At 38.0% G+C, this 24,305-nt stretch overlaps 2 protein-coding genes across 2 annotated transcripts in view; both read right to left on the bottom strand.

The window, feature by feature from the left end:
* Window positions 1-265: 265 nt before the first annotated feature.
* LOC101740067 (lachesin) overlaps window positions 266-24,305 on the bottom strand; it is a 28,976-nt gene continuing 4,936 nt past the window's right edge. Inside the window, exons 3-10 of the mRNA XM_004930709.5 lie at window positions 21,887-22,009; window positions 7,924-8,080; window positions 7,249-7,348; window positions 6,443-6,599; window positions 4,779-4,885; window positions 4,025-4,164; window positions 3,233-3,359; window positions 266-3,019 (exon numbers count right to left, since the gene is read on the bottom strand). Of these exons, the coding sequence (XP_004930766.1) occupies window positions 2,998-3,019; window positions 3,233-3,359; window positions 4,025-4,164; window positions 4,779-4,885; window positions 6,443-6,599; window positions 7,249-7,348; window positions 7,924-8,080; window positions 21,887-22,009 (933 nt within the window). The 3' untranslated portion in view covers window positions 266-2,997. The remainder of the gene's footprint in view (window positions 3,020-3,232; window positions 3,360-4,024; window positions 4,165-4,778; window positions 4,886-6,442; window positions 6,600-7,248; window positions 7,349-7,923; window positions 8,081-21,886; window positions 22,010-24,305) is intronic.
* On the bottom strand, window positions 14,874-21,878 carry LOC105842288 (uncharacterized). The gene is made up of 4 exons (XM_012694327.4): window positions 21,227-21,878; window positions 20,738-20,790; window positions 19,706-19,783; window positions 14,874-18,657 (listed from the first exon to the last, which is right to left on the bottom strand). The coding sequence occupies exons 1-4, from the start codon at window positions 21,273-21,275 to the stop codon at window positions 16,216-16,218; spliced, it is 2,622 nt and encodes an 873-aa protein (XP_012549781.2). The 5' UTR covers window positions 21,276-21,878; the 3' UTR covers window positions 14,874-16,215.

Below are 24,305 nucleotides of genomic sequence, written 5' to 3'. Positions count from 1 at the left end.
AGCGTTAGCTTGTGACACATTTCTCTCTTCTCGCGTGACGTCAGAGCTGACAGTTCAAATAGTTCTGCCACTGACGTTATCACGTTTAACCGACTATACAGAAAACCAATAATACATTTTTTATATTCTTTCTTGCGAACCAAACATAATTTTTAACTATAAGATTACACAAAAATAACAAAATTAATATAAACACATTTCGTAACCAGGTCGTTGAATTTCATATGAAAAAAAGAACCCACACACAACGAAGAATAAAACACAATTAAGTTACTAAACTTCTTTTTATTTTCAAAAACACACTCACTATCACTACATATAAAAAAAAATTATATCCGAAATTACAAAACAATAAGTCTTTAAAACTGGATGGAATTAGAATCGTTATAATCACAAAACCTAAAATATCTAATACAGTCCGAGATAAATTGAGAATTTAAAACAAAAAAAAAAAAACATTTCAGGTCGCATAGCAAAATTGTAAAAATCAGATAACTTCTATTAATATCTATAGACGTTATTAATAAAAACTCACCCAGAGCCCTACCAGAGAGTTTGACCTAATCTACTAAAATTTTCCAACCCTAATTCAATTACTCAATCTCCGAAATAGGGCTGGCATGAATTTCGCCTTAGTATGAATTCATTTATGACCTTTTAGACCTTCGCACTCAAATAGACTCATGAGCCGAGTTATCGTGACCCACAACCTCAATGCTACAGCCCGCCGTGATGTAGTCCATCACACTTAAAACCTTAAAAAGAATGGGGTTTGGAATACATTGGCTAAAAGATTCTCAAATAAAATGTAATGTTTCCATGTCGAAAGTGATTTTCTTTGCTTTCACTATTACCTAAGCGTCTTTAGATGAATGGGGTGTCACTAGAATCCTTAAATCATCCCGGGTCGTGGGTAGAGTTAAAATTTACATCAGAGATTCTAAAGCGAGATTCATTGTATTAATATTTAAAAAAATACCGTATATATAAACACTGAGTTGTTTTGTTTTATATATTATCGACACTAAAATTATAACACTGTCATTCTTTTATTAAATTTCTTATGCAAGAAAGATTCAAGCATTTTTTTTGTAGTTTTGTTCTGGTTGAAGACCTATTTTTAATATACAAATAAATTTTATAATGGGCATTTGAAAAAAAAATACATTGTTTTATACTAAACACAATACGATTCACTTTGAGGGGTGAAACGCTATTTGGTTTAAGCGACATTTTTGTAATTTTGGTATGGAATGGGGTAAACTTATTTGAAGTTCAATTAGAAAACATCGAACTTATGATGCTGATACCAAATAAAACGGACCTTTAAAATAAAGATAAATATCGCGTGTTAAGCGAAATGTCGCTTAATCTATACAGCATTTCACTTCTCGAATTCATTTTTTAATTTTGTTTCAAAAATTGAATTTAGAAACAAAAGTTTGCTTGGCACGCATTGCATTTATCGTCCACTAGTGAAACTTAATTCATTGATCCATGTTGCATAAACGTGTTCCAATATAAAAACTACTCTATATTTTATTACACTAGATGAATATTTGTTATATTTAAAACTCGTTATACTTATGAATACTGACTGCGTACAATATACGAAAAATCGTAATTCATTAAGAATATAAAACATGATACTAAATTCTACTTTAACTACGAAAATCGATTGAAAACGTTGAGGCGACACGTTTTTTTTTTCTACACTACCTTCATCCATATCGACGCTTGAAAGGCAAACGTGACTAAGCGACAATAACTGATTTGTACATAAATGATAGGCAATAACCATATTCGATGCGCAAAAGAAATTTTTTTCTAGGTCTATTAAAATCATTTCAATCCTACAGCTACTAGCTAGATTCTAATACAGCTGGATTCTTTAAAATAAATTTTGTTTTCAGGTATTTCAACTTTAGATTAGTCTACTGTAAAGTTCACGCATTGTCGCTTAGTCACGTTTGCCTTTCAAGCGTCGAATATCTTTAGCAGTGTTCTAGGGTGCTGCTATAAAGCTGTCAGAGATACACGTGAAAGAATAGGACACTTCGGAGCGCTACCAAAAAATACAAGACAAGTGGGTAGTATATTAAAAAAAAAGGATACGTTATTATAGTGCACGCAATGTAATACAATTCGGTATCAGTTGATAACCTACTTCGTTTTCCATTGCGGGTTCGCGAAATTCAAACCATCGATACAAAACGTGATATCAGTTGTTAACCCACTTCGTTTTCCATTGCGGGTTCGCGAAATTCGTACACATCGATATAAGAGATACGTTATTATAATGCACGCAATGTAAGTCGACTCGATATCAGCTGTTAACCCACTTCGTTTTACATTGCGGGTTCGCGAAATTCGTACACATCGATATAAGAGATACGTTATTATAATGCACGCAATGTAAGTCGATTCGATATCAGTTGATAAGCCACTTCGTTTTCCATTGCGGGTTCGCGAAATTCTAAAACATCGATACATGTGTTTGTATCGTTATGATTATTGTCGTATTGTCTTCGGAGGGCCTTTGTAACAGTCGAGTGATCGATTTGTGGAGTTACTCTATATATAATTTATATACGCACAATCAGTCCGGTTGTGACGTCATGACGTCAAATGACGTCATATAAAGAAACTTCGGTACTGGAGTTGAAAAAAAAAAGAACTGAAGAAACCCTTCATCTATACGTGGACGATATTCTAATGATAAAACACTAATCGACTTATAATCTACGTACTTTTATAATAATTAATCATTGGGGAAAAAAAAACCATTCGTATCGTCCTTAGAATTACCCTCTCGCAACAAATAAGTTACAAGAAGAGAAGCAGGTTTCTTTTCATTTTTATATTGAGATATATCTTCATTACCTTGTAAACATGTATACTATGAAAATCAGTGACGTTATAGAGATATGTTCCAGTAGTTTAGTTGCCGCATTCGGATCTCCGTATACAAGCGGGTCTGGTCTCAAACCCGGGTAGTTAATGTTTGGTATTGGTGATTCTGTTGAGAAAAAACAAAATAAATATTTGTAAGATTGTGATTCTTAAGAGCTGCAGAGGACTGTGTCTATAGTAGTGTAGTATAGGACTAGAGGCTAGATGTAGGTCGGGTCTGTGTCTGTTTGTGTACGAGAAGAGCTCGGGATCAGTACAGAGCTGCAGAGGACTGTGTCTATAGTAGTGTAGTATAGGACTGCCGGCTACGTGTGCGTACCTTCTAAAAGCCATTCCCACGTACAGCCCCAACAAAGCAAGGACAGTCCCTACAGAGGGCGCCACGGCCGCGGCGCCTCCGTACCGCGCCTGGCCGCAGGCGGGAGGGCACACGGGTATAATGGATTCTAAAAGCAAAAACCAAAAACAAAAGGCATGCGTTAAACTCAACATTCAAATTGCACGAAGTATTTAATTGAAATGACGATGACATCCGATGCTATTACCAATAAAAATATCGATCGAAAATTTTCTATTCACTACAAGCAATGTAACGCGAATGAAGAAACAGCTGATCCGGTGGGATCAACGACCTCTACGGATCGAGCTAGTCGGATCCTGGGTAATAGTTGTCCAGGATTCTAATCCTTGACTGTCGTACTTACAAAGCATGCAAGGTTTACAATACATGGCTCTACAATACTATCATCAGATTGTATCTTCGGCCAAGTTCTTTTTACTATAAATTTTTGTTTATTACCTATATAGGTAGACGAACTCATAGCCCACTTGGTGTTAAGTGGTTACCGGAGCCCATAGACATCTCCAATGTAAATGCGCCACCCACCTTGAGATATGATGTCTCAGTATAGTTACAACGGCTGCCCCATCCTTCAAACTGAAACGCATTACTGCTTCACGGCAGAAATAAGCAGGGTGGTGGTACCTACCCGTGCGGACTCACAATACGTCCTACCACTAATCATCTTGCACAACTCTGGCTCTTGTACTAGTTCAACGTCGCTTCTCAGCCAACTCAGATGAGTATCGAACCGTTTCTACACGTGAGTACCTGTGAGCTCGACGTTCCCTTCCGCGGTGCCCAGCTTATTCTGAGCTTTGCACGTGAACAGCCCGTACTGTCGCTTCTCGATCGTGATAACCCTGATCGTGGTGTCCGTGAACTCGTCCGCCGTTGCGAAATGCGAGATCCTGCAAGCATAAACAGACTCTAAGTCAGCGGCCTGAAGGAACATTCTCCTGTGAACTTTACGAGTTGTAATATGATCTCTAATACTAAACACCTCAACCGAACCTGTGGCGAGTAGACCAATAGACTGATGAGACGAATAGTATATTAGGATGTATGTTAATAATGAAACTGGATTGAGGTGTATGTATGTAACATTCTGGGAGATGCTATACTTTTATTGGAGTCAACTGATGATCTTGAGGTTAGGACCTCAACGGTCCCGTCCAGTGGAATTATCGTTTGAGCGCAGGGCTGCTCTGTTGCTAAGCTCCACGGGACATCAGTGTTATTTTAGATATAATTATATGTATGTTGGTGAGACAATTCCTGGTAATTGAAATGCAAACTCTTCCGCTAGTTAATTACCAATAGCGTCTAGGGGTCATTTTTTGTTTCAATTAATTGGTAGGTGAGCTCACGGGCTCAATCTGAGAGAGTTTGCTAACACTGGCCCTAGTAAGAGCAGTGCTTCGCTGAACTGAGGATTAAATCAGACTCTTGAGAACGGTGCTTGGAGTGCCTAAAAGCGCCCTCAGTGGATCGAGAAGATCCGATAGGACATTAGTTCTCTCACCTATAATGTTGGTTGTTCGAAAGCTGGATGCCATCTTTCAGCCAGGTGATGGCAGGCGGCGGGTAGGCCTCCACGTGGCACTCCAGGTCCATGTCGTATTGGAGGGCCTGGAACAGTTGGCACACACGTGAGACGGACGCATACGGACATACCAACGCATTCACATTACAGATATCGTTCTGAAGCCAAACTGTGCTGGGTTGGGCTATGACTCATGTATTGAAATCGAAGTTTCAACCGCATACTGATCAGTCCTTCTGGATACAATTCCAATTCTATGTCATACGACATTATCACTATAACAGTTTGTGACAATTACTATATACAAATTTGGAGCAGTATTGGAAGCATCTGCTGAACAACTAACCAGTTGCGCCAATGTCATTTGATGAGATCCTTTAAGCTTGTAGTGAGGTCTTTTACTTCATAATCAGATTAACCGACTCACAGTTTGGCTATTGTTAATTTTTTTTTTTTATTCAAAATGGAGGTAGTTTAATAGCCTAAAAGTACATATTATTATCCTTCGTCAAACACCACAATGCTTACTTTCAGCTACAAGCGTCGTCATAAGTAACCTATAGGTCCAAGCAAACAGCAATGCGCGCATAGACATCGGCTAGTCAAACAATAGTTAATAAATTATCGGTACTAAAAATCAGTATAAGCCGCGCCAATAAAGAAACGAATCTAAGATGGCGGCGACGATCATGCGCTCTCAATCTAAACTATTGCTGTCTTTAGTCGCACACGGCGCGTACTGCATGCAAAAAAAATAGCAGTTCTGACTTTGTTCTCACACTGTCTCGACGAGCTCTGTTTTCTCTCAAATTATGTTGTTATTTGTTGCATTCGTTCGTTATTTCGTTGTTATTTTGTTATTTTTGTTAAATGCCAAGGCACCAAAGTAAAGTACCTTTTTTTTTTTTTTTTCGGGTAGAGGGCCGAACCTCCTACGAGGTCCCCGCGCAAAAGGGGCGCGCGGGGTATGTGAGACTCAACGGTCTGCATGGTGTTGTGAGCAGACCGCGGGCCCAAGGATTTTAGGACCCACCCACTAAACGACTCCCCTGCACTCTTACACCCGACGTCCGATCCCCTCCGAGGTCAGAACCCGGATGAGGTAGGGGGGCTACCGCGGTCAACACTACAACCAGACGGCGCGGCTCACCCCAAGGACGCCCAGCCGACGGAGCCTTCGAGGCGAATCGAAGGCTCTGAAACGTCGGCCGTCTCGGTACGGCAGCCCGTCGGGCCGCCCAGACGGTGCCGCTGGTGTCCCGGAATACCCCGCTGGACCAGAACCAGCCTGCCGGGTCGGGACGCGATACACCGTCGACCGGTCGCTTTATTCACTACACGGCAGCGCGCTAGAGTGCTGGTAGCGCGCCGCGCGGCCTCACCCCCCATTCTCATTTGTTTTTTTATTTTTTTTTTACAATAACCAACTTTTTCATCTTTCTTTTTATTTGTTGACCCTACCATCTGTCAGTGCAGGTACATAGACGCCATTTTCGAGTCGTTTGCTTTACTGGCGCGACTTATACCTTTAGACACAGCTTCAAAAGGTTCTAGACGTGTAGCCCTACTAAGAGTTTTCGACCAGCGTTCGCCACGCGACCGAAATACGACCTTTTAGTGAGTCTGCGGTCCGTGGTCCTCACCTGGGAGAGGCGCGGGCGGGGCACGGAGATGACGGGCGCGAATTCCACCTCGAGGTTGATGTTGCGACGGGCGCCTTTGCCGACGCCATTGTCCGCCACGCAGTAATAAGTGCCACGATCCTCCTTGTGGACGGCGCTTATCTTCAGCACGTTGCCCCTGCGCGGACCACACATGTAGACGACCGACCCCCCCCCTCCCAAAGTGGGGGCGGGACTGCCACTGTATTTACTGGTGGTATGTCGGATGGTGAGCCCATCAGTATAAAATCGATCCCAGCTTATAGAATTATTGTTATTTAGCTCTTATTGTTTTTATTTTTTATTGCTTAAATGGGTGGACGAGCTCACAGCACAAGTGTTCAGTGGTTACCGGAGCCCATATGCCGCCACCCACCTTGAGATATGAGTTCTAAGTCTTAGTAGAGTTATCACAGCTGGCCCGCTCTTCAAACCGAAACGCATTGTTGCTTCACGGCAGAAATAGGTGGAGTTGTGATACCTACCCGCGCGGACTCATAATACATCCTACCACCAGTAATTACGCAACTTACAATTTTGCAGTTTTAATTTTTATTACACGATGTGTTGTTACTCGTTCACCGTGGAAGTCAATCGTGAAGATTTCTCTAGTACTTATTTCATTAAAAAAATTAGTACCCGCCTGCGGCATTCGAACACCGTTGCATCGCTACACACGAATGCACCGGACGTCTTATCCTTTAGGCCACGACGACTTCACTACACACACACACAATGTGTCAACAAGGGTCACATTGGCGTGGCTCATGCGTGCTCACAGTCCTCACCTGTAGATGGAGCCGCCCGTCGGCAGGATGGCGTTGTTCTCGCGGCGCCAGGATATCTTCGGGGGCGGGAAGCCACCAGCGTAGCATTCCATTTGAACACCTAAAATGAGATTAAAATTAATCACTATCCTAGACATATAGTTCTTTCTTAGAACTTAATTTTAAACTTAAAATGGCTCTCATGTAAAGTTGCAAAAATTGACCGCTTTTTTTTAATTGCTAAAATGTGTGGACGAGCTCACGGCCCAACTGGTGTTAAGTGGTTACAGGAGTCCATGGACATCTACAACGTAAAAGCCGCCACTTACCTTGAGATATGAGTTCTGAGGTCTCCGTTTTAACAGTACAAAGGCTGCCCCGCCTTTCAAACCGAAACGCATTGCTTTACGGCAGAAATAGGCAGGGCGGTGGTACCTACCCGTGCGGACTCAAAAGACGTCCTACAACCAGAAATTACGCAAATTATAATTTTGCAGGTTTGATTTTTATTACACGATGTTATTGCTTCACCGTGGAAGTCAATCGTGAATATTTGTTAAGTACGTATTGGATTACAACAATTTGTATCTGCCGGCGGAATTCGAACATGGGAAGAGTCGCCTCGATACGAGCAGTCCAGGCGTCTTATCTTTTAGGCCACGATTCCTAATTCTCCCATCTATAGCCTATACTTACTTTCCCCTTCACTAGCGACGATTGACCTGGTGGAATTGTCCGATATAATGGGGGGCCTCCTGACCTGGAGCTCCACTTCAGCGGCGATCTTATTGCTTATGGACATCAGCACTTGGCACTGGTACCAGCCGGCGTCGTTCTCTTGAATATCCCTGATCTATTGGCGGAATGAGGATATAATAGTTCAATTATAGTGGTGTACGATGGATGTGATCAAAGATGTTACCGTATTCAGCTGATCAGAGATCATCAACCGAAATGAAAGAAAAAAGCACATGTTTAATTTGAATTATAATTTGGCAATAGTTTGTTGTAATAGTCAAGTCCATCCTTAATTGTCGTAATAAATAACCCTTTTATTGCTGAGCTTACTTTCACATATTTTGCAGGAATTTCGAAGGGATTTTTGAAAAAAAATTACAAACTCAATGTTAAATCTGCAGCAAAATAATTTTAAATGCTTTTTTTATGTTAATTTATTAAAAAAGTTATACGTGCGCGCGTTAAGACACGTCCGTACAGGTCGATACCTAATGCCTATAATCAAACTGCGCAAATAGTCGATATTCCGACGCTCGGTCCTTTACGCATTAATAAAGAGTCGATTTATCGACGGTTCGCGCTCAAAGGATTAAATTAGTGTATTCTAAGTGGAGTCTCTACCCTTAATTGTCGTGGCAATAAAAAGAAAAATTTAATTAGATTTTATTTAAAGTTATTATATTTTTCACGAACCCTAGTTCGTAATGACATGTCTATGACAGCGTGACTGAGTGAGAGAGATGGGAGATGACGTGTTAGGAAGTAAGAAAGACGGCGAATGAATGTTGAACACATAGTTTTATTTTTTAAGTGAGAGAACGGTAGTTATGGCAAAGACAGACAGACGCGGTGTAACTTCATGTATAAATTATAGTTACATAAATTAAGAAAGACGTAATAGAAAATTAAGTTTTTGTGAAGTCATTCACTGATTCACTGGTTGAAAGGCGATTGCATGCAGCGGAGATGCGAATGTTGCGATGGATGTGTGGAGTAACGAGAATGCATAGAATACGGAATGAATATGTTAGAGGAAGTCTGAAAGTGACACCTGTGACAGAGAAGCTGAGAAGTGCGCGTTTGGGATGGTATGGACATGTGATGAGACGAGATGAAAATGAGGTTGGTAAGAATATATATAGTATATAGTATATTATAGTATAACGGCCGTCCGGTGTAGTGGTAAGTGACATGGTCACTACACAAGGGGGTCGCGGGTTCGAATCCCGCCAAGGGAAGATATTTGTATGATAAATATAAATGTCTTTTCCAGGGTTATGGATGTATATTAAATATGTGTATGTGTATAATAAAAATCTTATATTTATTTCCGTTATCTGGTACCTGTAACACAAGTTCTTTACGAACTTATCACGGGACCAGTTAACGTGGCGTGACTGTTAGTAAATATTTATTATTTATTTATTTAATGGGGCAAATAGTACGGTCAAGATTTAAAAAAAAAAAAATCAAACAAAAAAAAATGTTAACTATGAATGTGGAAGGATATAGAGAAAGAGGTAGACCTAAGAAGAAATGTATGGATTGCGTGAAAGACGATATGGGTAAGAGGGGAGTGAGCGAAGAAATGGTATTTGATAGAAGAGTATGGAAGGAGAAAACATGTTGCGCCGACCCCCCGTAACTGGGAGAAGGGCAGGATAATGATGATTCACAGATTCACTGGTCCAACCCGAATAGAAGACTCCATATATCGCACACACGGTGCTATAGTCACTTATGCAATTTTTGTTAACACTGAACCGAGTATGAGAAAACGCATTTTTTAATAGTTATTTGTCAGACGAGAGAGATGTTTGCTTTTACTGATGAAGTTTAAAGTTTTAGTTTAAATATTATCATTTCATTTCTATAGGCTAGCACTAAGACCTAGAGCTATAACCTAGAAGCCTAGAACTATATAAGAATTATATAATAATATGTTGAATTTTCCAACGTTTCTCCTGAAAAATTACGTGACGTTATTGTACCGTATGTGCGATATGTATATGGAAACTAGCTGACCCGGCAGACTTCGTAGAGCCTCAATCGATAAATAAAAGACCTAAGCGTTTGTATAAAAGCAACTTAAAACATACAAACGGAATCCGTCCGACGGGGGACACATCAAAGGAGAAACAAAATTGTTATTTTTATTTAATCCGAGCATTTTCATATTTATTTACCTTTTAAACCTTCTCTGGACTTTCACAAATAATTTAAGATCAAAATTAGCCAAATCGGTCCAGCCGTTCTCGAGTTTTAGCGAGACTAACGAACAGCAATTCATTTATATATATATATATATATATATATATAAATCCCGTAACTCTTTTGGCAACCTTTCATTTTCCAACCTTCTGACAACCACCACTTCTAATAGACTTAGAGCAAAATTAATCATGTATATTAACGTATTAACGAATATGAAACTAACTATGTAACTCGAAATTCACCTTGTCGCAATATCCTGGAAAATACTAATATACTAATATCAATATTCTTCGCAGTACTTTTGACCACCAAACCACATTGGTGTACTTACTCCATCCGCGTATAATGAAATATATTACTAATCAATTCACTAGATATAAGACTACCGTTTTTTTGGAAATAAATTGGAACTCTGTATATTGTTCCGTATTCTTAATTCATTCCTACAAACGTCGGACTTCCTTCCATTAGCGTGTACTTCTGACATGTCCACTTACTGACAAAATATACTACCATTCACAGGTCTTATAATTGTCGAAAGCCATGTGCAGTCAATTATCATCATCATCATCATCATCATCATCAGCCTTTATCTGCCCACTGCTGGACATAGGCCTTCCCCAATGCCTTCCACATAATGCGGTCCTCCGCCTTCCGCATCCAAAGTCAATTATCGAAATTATGAAAATAATGTACTTAATGCCATAATTGTTCGGTAGGAGAAACGGGTAAATTACTTTGAAAATCTACATTCAGGTTTAGCCTAAAAATATTATAAGTGGTAACCTTGCAGATACAATAAATTTGTTCTATTAAGTAGGGTATGGCAAGTTTTTTTTAAAATTGAAACATCTATAGCCGCACGTAAAACCGATTTCTGGCGTGGCGACGCACGCCGTGGCGACGCGTCGCCATGCGCAATCGACTGTGCGATTCTCTCCCACTCGATCCGGCGCTAAGCAATCTCTCGCTACACTGAGCTCGGAGACCTATAGTGTATACTCCGTAGTGTATACAGTGTTGTTTACTACAGTACACATAACCTGTGTTTTACTTGAAAATTTCCTGCGGACAGAATGGAAAGCAGTCGACGTCGCCCAAAACACGTCATCTCGGATCCTCCCGATCCACTAACGGTGCTTTTAGGTACTTCAAGCACCGGTCACCGTTCTCGTCGAACCCGTCGCTTGCGACGAAGGGCTCGACGAGTAAATTAACTCTCAGACACAGCCCACTGAGTTTCTCGCCGGATCTTCTCAGTGGGTCGCGTTTCCACAACAAACTATTTTATTAACAAAACAATTTATTTTTTCGTAATATTTTATTTTTATTTTGACATATTAAAAAAAAAAAAAATCACAATCTGTTCTTTTCTGCATATTACTTTTACGAAATAATGTCGATGTTTCACATCTGCCAGGCGTTACGTGACGGCTCACATTTTTTTTATTGCTTAGATGGATGAACGAGCTCACAGCCCACCTGGTGTTAAGTGGTTACTGGAGCCCATAGACATCTACAACGTAAATGCGCCACCCACCTTGAGATATAAGTTCTAAGGTCTCAAGTATAGTTACAACGGCTGCCCCACCCTTCAAACCGAAACGGATTACTGCTTCACGGCAGGAATAGGTATGGCGGTGGTATCTACCAGCGCGGATTCACAAGAGGTCCTACCACCAGTAATTACGCAAATTATATTATTTTGCAGGTTTGATTTTTTATCACACGATGTTATTCCTTCATCGTGGATGTCAATAGTGAACATTTGTTCAGTACGTATTTCATTACAAAAATTGGTACCCGCCTGAGATTCGAACACTGGTGCATCGCTAACACGAATGCATTGGACGACTTATCCTTTAGGCCACGATGACTATAAAATAACAACCAAACAACAACAAATAAAATAACTACCTATTCATCGTACTCAGTGTTTAATGTAAAAATCTTCAAATCTGGTTACATTCATTCAACTAGTAATATGGACTTAACAACTCGTTTTTATAACCGTAAAAGGAGGTAGGATAAAAATATCAATCAGATTTGAAGTTAGTGATTAAGCAAAAATTGTTCGCTCGCTGTTTTTTATTTAATAAATTTTTGGGTTGAAAGTGTAGTTTTAACATGTTTGGTCCTTCGAGAATTGGATTGTGAAAGTGTAGTAAGTGTTAAAAACAATAGTGTAAAAGGCTAAGTGCTAATTACTGCGAGTTGACAGGATAAGACTGTATATATTAACTTTAATTTCATGCACCGGTGAGCTTATAACCTTTATGAACTATTTCACAAACTTGGACATTTAAACAGTGCGTAATTAATTTTGGATTAATGATATTTGGACTATAGTAATTGCTAATATTTAGAAAGTGATTTGGACTAAAACAATTTCGTTACCTACGTAAACAATGGCTCAACTTTGTGAATCACAAAAAACCTTATCGGAACGTATTCTAAGTTACAAAATAATACTAAAAAGACGTCTAAATCAAGATACACACTTGGCTATCTACAAACACAGTTAGAAAGATTAGAAAGCTATTGGTCTAAGTATCAAATTCAATATGAGATTAAATCAGCGGTTACGAAAACTGAACTGGAGCATTACAATTTAATGCCGAAAGTCTATACGAGACAACTGAAGAGATATACCTTGAATTTAAGGGATTATTAAACGATTACTTGCTGGAATTTTCGAAAGGTCAAGGTCAACCACAATCAAGTAATACTAAGCAGAGTTTTTCAGCAACAAATGATGGCGAGACCACCCCGATTAGAAGTAAATTTCTTCCTTTATCGATTCCAAAGTTCGCCGGTAATTATAACGACTGGACAAGTTTTAAAGATTTGTTTAAGGCTCTCATGCATGACAACGTGCATCTAACAACGATTGAAAAACATCATTATTTAAAAACGAGTTTATCGGGAGAGGCTGAACAACTTCTAAAACATTTTGCACTCACGGAGGCTAATTACGATAAGGCTTGGAGCACACTTGAGAGTAGATACAATAACAAACGTATGATCGTCACTACAATAATTAGCTGCCTTTTAAATCAAAAGAAGATGAACACAGAATGTTTTAAAAGTTTAAAGGAAATTTTAGATACTACGAAGGAATGTTTGAATTCTCTTGACAATATTGGCGTGGATACCTCCACATATGATGCGATTATCGTACATTTAGTTGTATCCAAATTGGACTTAGAAACACACAAACAATGGGAACAGTCACTTGGATCATCTCAAGACATACCCACATTTACCATTTTATCATTATTTTTAGAAAATCGTTTCGGTTCTATGGATATTGTAAATGTTACTCACAAAAAAGACCAACCGCAGAAAAAGGACTTAGTTAAAAAGTATACAACCCAAAAACCCACAAATATGAAGTCATTTGTCACAGAAGTAAGCAGTGAATGCACTTATTGCTCACAAAACCATTATATTTGTCATTGTAAAGAATTCGCCGCATTAGATGTTCCTCAACGTCAGGATTTTATTAAGAAGAATGGCATTTGTTTTAATTGCCTTGTAAAGGGTCACTCCGTTAATGCGTGTAGGCAGAGCACCACCTGTAGAGAAAGTAGTCGACGACATCACACTCTGTTGCACTTCACAAACCCTAAGAAGACCACATCAGTGCCGGAAAGCGATACAGTAACACCCAGTACACCTGAAACAAGCCAACCCACATCATCCGTCGTTTACAAGGCTGAGGTTGACAGCAACAGTCAGGAAGTATTATTGGCAACCGCACGAATTGCAGTTAAGTCGAGGAACGGCGACACGATAGTCTTGAGAGCACTGATTGATCCGTGCTCGCAATCAAACTTTGTTACTGAAGCGGCAGCTCAACTGCTTAATCTCGAGCGCACTTCCATCAGCAGAAAAATTACTGGCATATCATCTATACCGCTGATAACCAAGTCACAAGTTATGTTGAACTTTCATGCTATAAGAAATTCATCACACATGATCACAGCTAAGGTGTACGTCCTTAGACGAATAAATTCGAGATTACCATCACAAGAGCTCCCATCAGATACCTGGCCTTCTTCTGAGATTTCGGATCTTGCGGATCCACACTTTCACAAGCCAGGATCTATCGACGTGCTATTAGGTGCAGTTGTATATGCGCATATTATTCTTGACGGAATTTTTACTGGTGGTAGGAGCTCTTGTGACTCCGCACGGGTAGGTACCACCGCCCCGCCTATTTCTGCCGTGAAGCAGTAATGCGTTTCGGTTTGAAGGGTGGGGCAGCCGTTGTGAACTATACTGAGACCTTAGAACTATATCTCAAGGTGTGTGGCGCATTTACGTTGTAGATGTCTATGGGCTCCAGTAACCACTTAACACCAGGTGGGCTGTGAGCTCGTCCACACATCTAAGCAATAAAAAATAATAATAATAATAAAACGCAATGAGTCTCTGGTCGCTTTGAACTCAAGATTGGGCTGGCTGGTAAGCGGCGAAGTTGCGCAGTCTGCCCATCAGTCACACAATGTAGTTATTATGCACACACACAAGTCGAAGTTGATCAGTTGCTACGTCAGTTTTGGGAGATAGTTTAAAAGTGTAGTTTTAACACTCAGTTTGATAAAAGTATTGGTTTTTTTCTAAAATAATTTTCAACATTTGCCTATTTGGTTATACATAACTGAAAGGGATAAATATAAAAGCCTGTCTGGAAATAGAAAAAATTTATTATCAAATATTCACAAAAAACAAAATATTAATTCTAAAATACCATTAGGTAGTGTCTTGTTTGTAATTTTAAAACTAATAACAAATCTTCAGGTTGGATGAATTAAAAATAGTTTCTATCAAATTAATTAGTTTCAAAACAAAATTAATAAAAAGAAAACCGTTTCTATCAAGTCAATTATTAACAAATAAAAATAAAACTGAAATTATAATATTACTTACAAGTTGTTTTTTAGAAAATATTGAATATATCTTCATGAAACTTCATGAATATATCTATCTATCTTCATCGTCTGAAGGCTTTTGAAGACGACTCTTACTCTAGCACCACATCATATATTATTTCATAAATACGGTTTTGCAAGAATAAGATTCGTTTTCGGAGGATCCAGCTATGAAGAGATTTAAATTTTTTTATTTTCTATAAAACCACTAGTGTACAAATTTAGAAACTATTTGGATACATTTATCCAAAAGTACTGTTGTTTCATATTAAGTAAGTTCTATATCTATAGATTATAAAATATAATACGATTTATTTTTCTATTACAATCACAATACCTGGATAATATTACGCATTATCATATTGTAAAATTGTTTAATATTACAGAAATTATAATAATATTAATGCAAACCAAATATTATAAGAGATAGGAACCTAAATTACTCTTCTACTCGGTTGTCCACGCATAATAATGGTCAGGTGCGTATAAGAATTTGAATAATCTTGCGAGAGTATTTATGTGCGTTGGTGTGCATGTGTATGTACGTGTGTGTTTGGGTGTGTGTGTACGTGTAGGTTGGCGTGTGTGTTTGTGTGTGTGTACGTGTAGGTTAGCGTGTGTATTTGTGTGTCTGTACGTGTAGGTTGGTGTGTGTGTTTGTGTGTGTGTGTTTAAAGAAAATGATAGGACTTATATTTAAATAAGTATATTATTGATCTACGCAATGTTTGCTGAAATCCAGACAAGAGATCTGGATTCTGGATAGGATTCTGTAACTTGTTTTACGATCCGAACGACTATTCAGTCTGTTCAGTCAGACAGTCTATTCAATGCCTCTAGTTAACATGCAATTTCACTATCGAAAACGCTTATAAAAAAGTACACAATTTATGAATTGACAACGAAACGCTAATGTCAATCACATACATTGTGTACGTTTCAACTGGTGTTTTCCTTTGTAAAATTACATGTTGGCTACAGGCCTGGTGAATACACATTTTTCATAGATCGAACCCAAAAAAAAAAAAATTGAATACCCAGTAACAAAAATGAAATACCCTATCACCATATTGATTTTATCACCCCTATGAAATTAAAACTACTTCTTTGAGTAAGTATTTTGAATAAATACTTTAATTTTGAGCCAATCTTTATTCGACAGTAAATCTGGATATAATTCTTTTAATGTTTCGCACTCTCCTCTTTTTGGCGGCTTACGTTTCTTAATATGCATTTTGAAATAACTTAAAACAGCTGATTTCTGTTCTGTCGTCCACGGGACCAAAATGCGCTTCTTTGAAATTTTCGAGTTAGTTTGGCCTAATGTTAATGTTTCGGTGGCTATGGTGCCATCCTCTTGATTTACACCGGATGAACTTGGTTCCTGGTTCACATTTACAGTCTGCTCCATATATTCTGCACACTCAAGTACTTCCGTATCTATATTTTCTCCTTCCAATTCCTCGTCTAAGTTTAAATTAATCTCATCAAGACTTTTGCCTTTGTACGCGTCAGCTTTACCGTCTTCCATCAACATAAGTAATTTGGAAATTTTAGCCGTTTGATAGATGTCGTCAGGTAACCTGTAAGATTGCTTATGGACTGCACTTGTATGACCCATAAAGTTCGCGAGCTGCTCTAAATCGTTTTCGGTCATGTTAAATAATTGTGTTAAAGTCGCTAAATGCTTTCTTAAGCGCGTTGAAGATATTGCTTTTGGATTTTTCGCTTTGCAGAGTAAAGCATGTTTATCAATTACTTTATAACCATAAATTGATGTATTGCAACCAGGGTTGGCAAAAAGAAAAGGGTTTCCTTTTTCTATATATTTATCTCTCGCATTAATCAGTATTTTCAGATCTTCTTGGACATCGGGCGTAAACAGAACAGGAACACCCCTTCCTCTTTTTCCACGAATCACGACGCGTTTCAAGCTATTTATTAAGACTTTTTCAGTCACTGTAATAGCTCTGTCAAATTCTTCATATTTACTTTGTGTATCTTCTGCAGATATGTAGGTATCGAGAAGAAGACGCTGCAACTCTCCAGGACGGCGTCTGTTTAACAAGAGTACTCTACAAAATATGGTTTCCATTAAATCTATGTATGCTGTAACGTTTAAATCGGTATGCTGTAACTTACTGGTGCTACTATTTGCTAATTTAGTTAAATGCTCCTTTAACAGTTTCAAATCACTAGCCAGGGGAACTATCGTGATTTTGTTCCATTTTTTCATATTTAAGTCGTCAGCTGCATGGGAAGAAACGTCAAATTTCCAATTTGCTTCAATAAGTTGAATAAATGTTTTCAAGTCTGCTTCGATTTCAGCACTCTTAACACTTCTTTGAGTTTTTAGAGTTTCCATAATGCCGATATTACAACATTGCTTTATAGAAGTACTGATATTCATTGCGAATGTGGGACTGACGTATACGTCTTTCTCTACATTAAATTTCGCGCAATTTTTCGTAGCTGTTACCATAACATCGTAGTATTCTGGCTTTAATGCACTGAATAAGTCTTGTATTTCTGGCTTAATTTTTTTAGCCTCGATTAGCAATTTAGCCAGCTCCCGCATTTTTCGTGACACAACGTTCACAAAATGCTTCTCTCTGTGCGTTTTGAGATACTGAGCACCAAATGCACAAATAATAAGATCTTTTTTAGCTATCAGTGAGATTTTATCCGCCCTCATGCGTCGAAATACTGAACTCCTTAATTTATCATCAACCTTTAAGTTTCGTACTAAGAAATTTTGAGCATCTGCTTGTGAAAAGTTATCGCTATTATTCTCAGTGCATGTTTTGCGATGCTTCCATAGCTGTCTCCGCGAGTAAAACCCTAAACATTTCGTGCAAGGTAAATAATCATCAACTGTAGAATGGGCAGTCTTTTTCATGGGTTTTACACACTGGGCCGAATTGAGTATGTAATTCCCTTTTTTTCGTAAATCAGTAAGTAGCTTTTTTCTTTTAGGATTCTTTTTAGGAATTGACAAAATTTTCTGAACTTCGCATTCGACGGCATGGTTCCTGATTAAATGTCTCGAAAAATTATGGACTTGTTTTTCACAATAGAAGCAGAAGTCTGGAAGACGTAGCCTTTTTTTATTTTCTTTCTGTGTGTTTGTGGTTTTTTGTAATTTATTTAAATTTTTTTGGTCGTCATTGGTGTTTGTGGGTGTATCCGTGAGTGAATCATGCGGTGGTAGTATGTTACTTATTTCTTTTGACAAAACTGAACTATTATTAAAACTGGCTAAATTGGGAGTTGCATTAAGATTATTATTTGGTGTTTCAATTGCATGCTGAAAGTTGTATTCATGAACTGCACTATAATGATTTAAAAAATCCTGAACTTTTTTATTACAAAAAAAACAGTACTCATCCTCATGGGTAGACGTAGGCGTATCACATTTTGAATTAGATAGTGTATTTAATATTTGTGAATGTCTGAAGTATGTACTTATATCGGAATTCAATGTGAAATTCGCGCTGTTGTCAACATTATTTTCGTCAGAAATTTCTGTTGCCACCTGTACCTGCAGATTTAGTTATGTTTAAGACCTTGAGTTTAAATAATTTCTTAAGAGTGTGACAGGAGGCAGTTGGCACTGCCATGTTAAAAAATCATATCCAAATACCTATTTTATTTATTATAGGATCAAAAGAACTGGAAAAATTTAGTAAATATCACCCCTTAAAAATAGAACTAACACGACTCTGGAATACACACACAGAAACCATCCCCATAGTAATAGGCGCAACAGGCGTAGTGGCAAAAATTAAAATAATTATTTTATTTATTATAATCTTATAACCAATTATTTATTATTATTATTTATTATATATTAATTATTTATTATAATTTAGTACAATCATCAAGCCTTGGTTCATAAGTGTTGAAAAGTTAATGTTTGACATTAATGAGAAAACGAAAGAGACTTTTTATGACTATTCGATTCTTCATTTTCGCTATAACTATATAAAAACTAAAACTATATATCTTAAAAATTGAAATTCGAAATAAGGTGACACCAGTGACTCTAGTAATCTGCAAAGTTTGTCTCACAGGAATTTGAGGGTGATTTACTTCTTCTACACAAGAAATCTTAGCGCATAAACAGCGACGAGACGGTTAAAACTGTACGATATCTTGAAAATATTAATATTATTCGTTTCTCGTTAGCTTTTTATCCATTTTGATTATAAATAAAGTGAATTAAGGCCACTAATCAATATCTAAAAGTAAACCTAGATGAACCTTGGTTGATAATTACAGTCACATTCATCAGGTGTATAATGATCATATATGGCATAATTGCAAATTTGACACCAAAAAAATTTTTTACCTACTAATGCTCTAATACAATTTCTGTTCATGCTTGTTACGAAATGTAACGGGCTTTGTATATGTATGATACTATGAGCGCTAGCATTACAGTTGAAACATTTATTCATTCTTACAAAATGAGTGACCTTCCAGGGCCAAATTAGTTGGTGTTTTATACATTGAACAAAATCTTTTTTAGTTAAAAATTTATCAATGTCAATGTAATAACCATTTTTAAAAAATAGGAAAGTACATACTCTTTGTGACTCTAAAGAGCAATTATCTTCTTCAGTTTCAGACGATGGTCTGTAGGACTCAGATGAATCTTGGTACGACTAAAAAAAAACAAATATAAAATAAAATTTCAAGCGAGTGCATGAACTATATGTTGACGATCATTTATATAGTTATGTGAATAAAATTTAGCCAAAAATGCATTAAATACAGTTTGCATAATAAATAAATAAAACGGGAAAGAAGAATGGCAATTTTTTAACTGAATGTTTTAAAAAGCGTCTTAGATTGAGACATAAACGAAACTTAATAATTTTATTTGCTGATGTTAGGTTTACGTGGCAAAGCCACAAAAAAATGTTAATTTAATATAAGCTTTTAATTCGTTTTTTTGGTGCTTCCGGTTTAATGCATTTGTAAAGTATCGATTAAAAATGTTGCCAAAAAAATTGCAGTATTTATTAAAAAAATAATTTCCTAAAGTATTTCAAATGATAAACAATAATATTAATTATTCTTTGTTAATTGGTACGTAATAAAATAACTAAATAATTGTGTTTTGTTGTATAATAATATATTAAGCTGTAAGATTAATCAAGTGTGTAAATATACGGTAATTAAAATAATAGTTATGGCAGTACTGACTCTATAGCCTATTAAATGATTTGTAATAGCTTTGCCAGTTGCTTTATTTTGTTGTACGCTGTTATCACACGATTGACCTAGTTCATCTTAAGTTTTGATCTTGGCTTCGCCAACGGACTTGATTCTCTGCCCCCATACGACTACTTGTGCAAATAATGTTTTTTTCTAACGGACTCCGATTGTGCCTTGCGACTTGAATTTTTTGCGCTTTTATCATGAATAGAAGGCGTACGGGTATATTGTGCGTTAATTGTAATATCTGCATAAATACTCTTCGTTATGTCTCAAGGTGGGTGGCGGCATTCCCATTAGTAATGTATGTGGGCTTCGGTTACTACTAAACATCAGGTGGGCCGTGAGCTCGTTTACCCATTTAAAACGATAAGGAAAAAAATTGCTTTTTTACCTACCGCAGCCTCAGACGAGTCTTCAAAATTAGTCTCCGAGCCGCTACCGAGTAAATCTAAAGGAAAAAATCCAATAACAAGGGTTACAAACAAATAGAGCTATAAAATTAAATACAAGTTTCCGACAGCTATTAGTGTTGTTGATTGTACCCACATAGGAATATTAAAACAAAACTGGTGGTAAGACGTGTGGTGAGTCTGTACGGGTAGGTACCACCGCCCCGCCTATTTCTGCCGTGAAGTAGTAATGCGTTTCGGTTTGAAGGGTGCGACAGCCGTTGTAACTATACGTGAGACCTTAGAACTTATATCTCAAGATGGGTGGCGCATTTACGTTGTAGATGTCTATGGGCTCCAGTAACCACTTGACACCAGGTGGGTTGTGAGCTCGTCCACCCATCTACGCAATAAAAAAATAGCATAACAACATTGAATAACAATACTTTTCATCACTACTAAGTAATTAAAATTATTGTAAAAATAGGTACTTACTTCTCTTTGATCGGCGAGTTCTTGTTACCACTTGACGCTTTCTGGTCATACTGATATTTTCTTAGTTTTACTGTTAGTATTTTTTACTTGTCTTGTCTGCACAATTTTTTTAAAATCAATCTCACTTGAAATTCACAATAAAACGTGCACTGTAATAATTGTGAAATTATACAAAACGTGCATAAAACGTGATGTGATGCCGGCCGGTGAAATAGTGCGCAGTACTTACACCCACGACACGCACGTTACAATAAGTACAGAGTTTGAAATTTGAATCGGAAGTGAATAGTCGGCAACGTCACGTTGTTCACAAGCGAAATTTCGAGCTGGCTGGGGACGCCAAATCATCGGTATGGTAAAAGCCAATATACAGCGCTACGTATACACACCCTCTGGCGGCACCGCTCGACACTGCGATATGCTTTTCCAAACGTTTCTGAGGCAATTTGGTGACCATCTCAAAAATTGATATAGTAACCATAGCGTCATCTACAGTTGATTGGTGTTAAAAATATTGAGAAACAAAGTGGCGACCGCATATTGGTCGCCAAATGTCGGTGGTCGCCACTTTAAATGTATTTTTGTGTTCATTGGATGCCAAAAGTGTTGCAGGATATATATACATAGTTTTGTACGCAATTATACTGGAAGACAACTCACGGAGAGCGTAAACGTGGCCGTTGCCTCGTCGTGGCGCAGCGAGAACCTAGAGTCCTTGATGATGAGCCCGGCGTTGGTCGACAGGGGTATCGATTCGATCGTCTTCAAACGATCGCGTTTGGTCTGCAACAAAATATATAATAATATATCGTTAGAGGTTTAACTTTTTTTAACGTTTTTTTTATTTGAGGGTATGTTGCCGCTGCCTATAAAAGGCGGTACGGAGAAGGTTCGTGGCCACCCTCAGGTTGGGTTCATGCGGCATTGTCTTGCAGTCTGCGTGTATATACACCGGAATTCGGACAACTTCTTACTTCTTAGGAAAAAAATTCAACTCCGATGCGGCAGTCCAAGCCGCCTTCAAAGAGGTTATTGATTCTCAACCCCATGATTTATTTAGTAAAGGGATCAATGCACTACCTATGAGATACATCAAAGTATGCACATACAACGGTGCATACTTTGATGTAATGTTTATACATGCATGCATACTATTTATTGTCAATCTTTTGTTCTTGACGTCTGTGGTCAAATTGAGAATAGATTAAATATTGTGTCTTTATTAATATTTTTTTATAGTTTAGCCTAGGCGAAATTTGTGATTATAGAAGTATAAAATACAATCATAATAGTGTACAAACTTACAATTCCAATTATTTATTATAGTCGAATTTCGACTACTGTGGGACCTCTAGTTAAATATATTTTACAAAAAAAAAAGACTTTATATTCCTCCCTTACAAAACGCCAATTTCATATGTGAGGACCTAATATTCTGTACTAAGATTTTTTTATTGCCCTTGTAGGCAGACGAGCATACGGCCCACCTGATGGTAAGTGGTTACCGTCGCCTATGGACTTCAGCAATGCCAGGGGCAGAGCCAAGCTGCTGCCTACCGCTTAATACTCTCCACAAGCCTGGTTTGAAGAAGGACATGTCATAGCGTTCGGGAAATACCGTGGAGGGGAGCTCATTCCATAGCCGGATGGTACGTGGCAAAAAAGACCTCTGGAGCACCGTGGATGACCACAGTGGCTCCAGGTAGTATGGATGAACTCTACTCCGGTGGCGGGCGGTGCGATGGTAAAAACGAGATGACGTATCATCTCAAACAATTCCTCAGAGAGCCATCTTCCCATGGAGCATACGGTACAAAATACAGAGGGAACCAAAGTCCCTCCGCAGACCGAGAGGTTCCAAACGAAAATTGCGCGGATGGAGGAGTATGAAATTTTCCACACTTGAAGAAGTGCACAACGCTAATATTTTTTAAAAATAATGCATAAAAGATACATTAAATCAATAAAGAAAACATTACACACACTACATACCATGTATTTGACGCACACACGCACGCATACTATTTATTGAAAAACTTTTGTTCTTGACGTCTGTTGTCAAATTGAGAATAGATTATGGTTTGTCTTTGTTAATATTTTTTATAGTGTAGTCTTGGCGAAATTTGTGATTATAGAAGTATAAAATACAATCATAATAGTGTACAAACTTACAATTCCAATTAATTATAGTCGAATTTCGACTACTGTGGGACCTCTAGTTTATATAAATATAAGAAGACAATTGTCGTGGCGTGCAACCTCTTTGACAGGACATAAGACCTATAATGACTAGACATAGACAGACTAAGACAGAGATTTGAAAATAATTCGAAAAGAAATGGAACGAGGGCGTACGTGACCAGCGGCACGGCAGTACATTTTTTGACGTCCTTAAAGAAAGACACAAAAAGACGAAAAAGAACGAATTGACCGTTCTGATATAAGACAACAATATAACAAACGACCGTTCAAGTGGTAATCGACCGTTCAACAATATTCCGACCTTCGAGAGATGATTCGAATACTTTAGTTTACATACGACATTTTCTATTGAAGCCTTCATAGTCACATTGGTTGTCCGTAGATAAATTAATATCAATTTATACACATTAATATACAAAGACCTTCAACTAGACGTCAAGTAACCAAGTGGCTGAATTATTAAGTCATAGAGTACTATTTCTAATGTAGAAACCGTTACTTCGATATACCTTGGGAGATGTATACTACTTTTCATTTACAAGTGAACATGACCCACACTCCTGTGACGTAAACTATCGAAGTCCGTAGAAATCAGTGAATGGAACTGGTTAAAGAACTGAACGGCCGCCTGGCCTGAAGTAGTTAGTGCAGCCCATAGACATCGACAACGTAAATGCCGCTACCCACCTTGAGACATGAGTTCTGAGTCTCAGTTTTACAGTACAACGGCTGCCCCGCCCTTCAGACCGAAACGCATTACTGCTTCACGGCAGAAATAAGCGGGGCGGTGGTACCTACCCTTGTTAGCTCACCGGTACCACCCTTACCACCGGTAACTTCGCAAATTATAATATTTGCGTAATTGATTCTTATTTTA

This window comes from Bombyx mori, chromosome 23 (genome assembly GCF_030269925.1).
Source record: "Bombyx mori chromosome 23, ASM3026992v2".
NCBI classification, from domain to species: domain Eukaryota; kingdom Metazoa; phylum Arthropoda; class Insecta; order Lepidoptera; family Bombycidae; genus Bombyx; species Bombyx mori.
This window is presented reverse-complemented; position numbering and strand designations above follow the sequence as displayed.

Bases quoted from the DNA above. Each gene is read 5' to 3' on its own strand.
- LOC105842288 (XM_012694327.4), bottom strand. From the start codon at position 21,275: ATGACCAGAAAGCGTCAAGTGGTAACAAGAACTCGCCGATCAAAGAGA. The intron at 20,791-21,226 runs GTAAGTACCTAT...TTTTTCCTTTAG, and splicing joins AACTCGCCGATCAAAGAGAA to ATTTACTCGGTAGCGGCTCG. The intron at 19,784-20,737 runs GTAGGTAAAAAA...GTTTTTTTTTAG, and splicing joins AAGACTCGTCTGAGGCTGCG to TCGTACCAAGATTCATCTGA.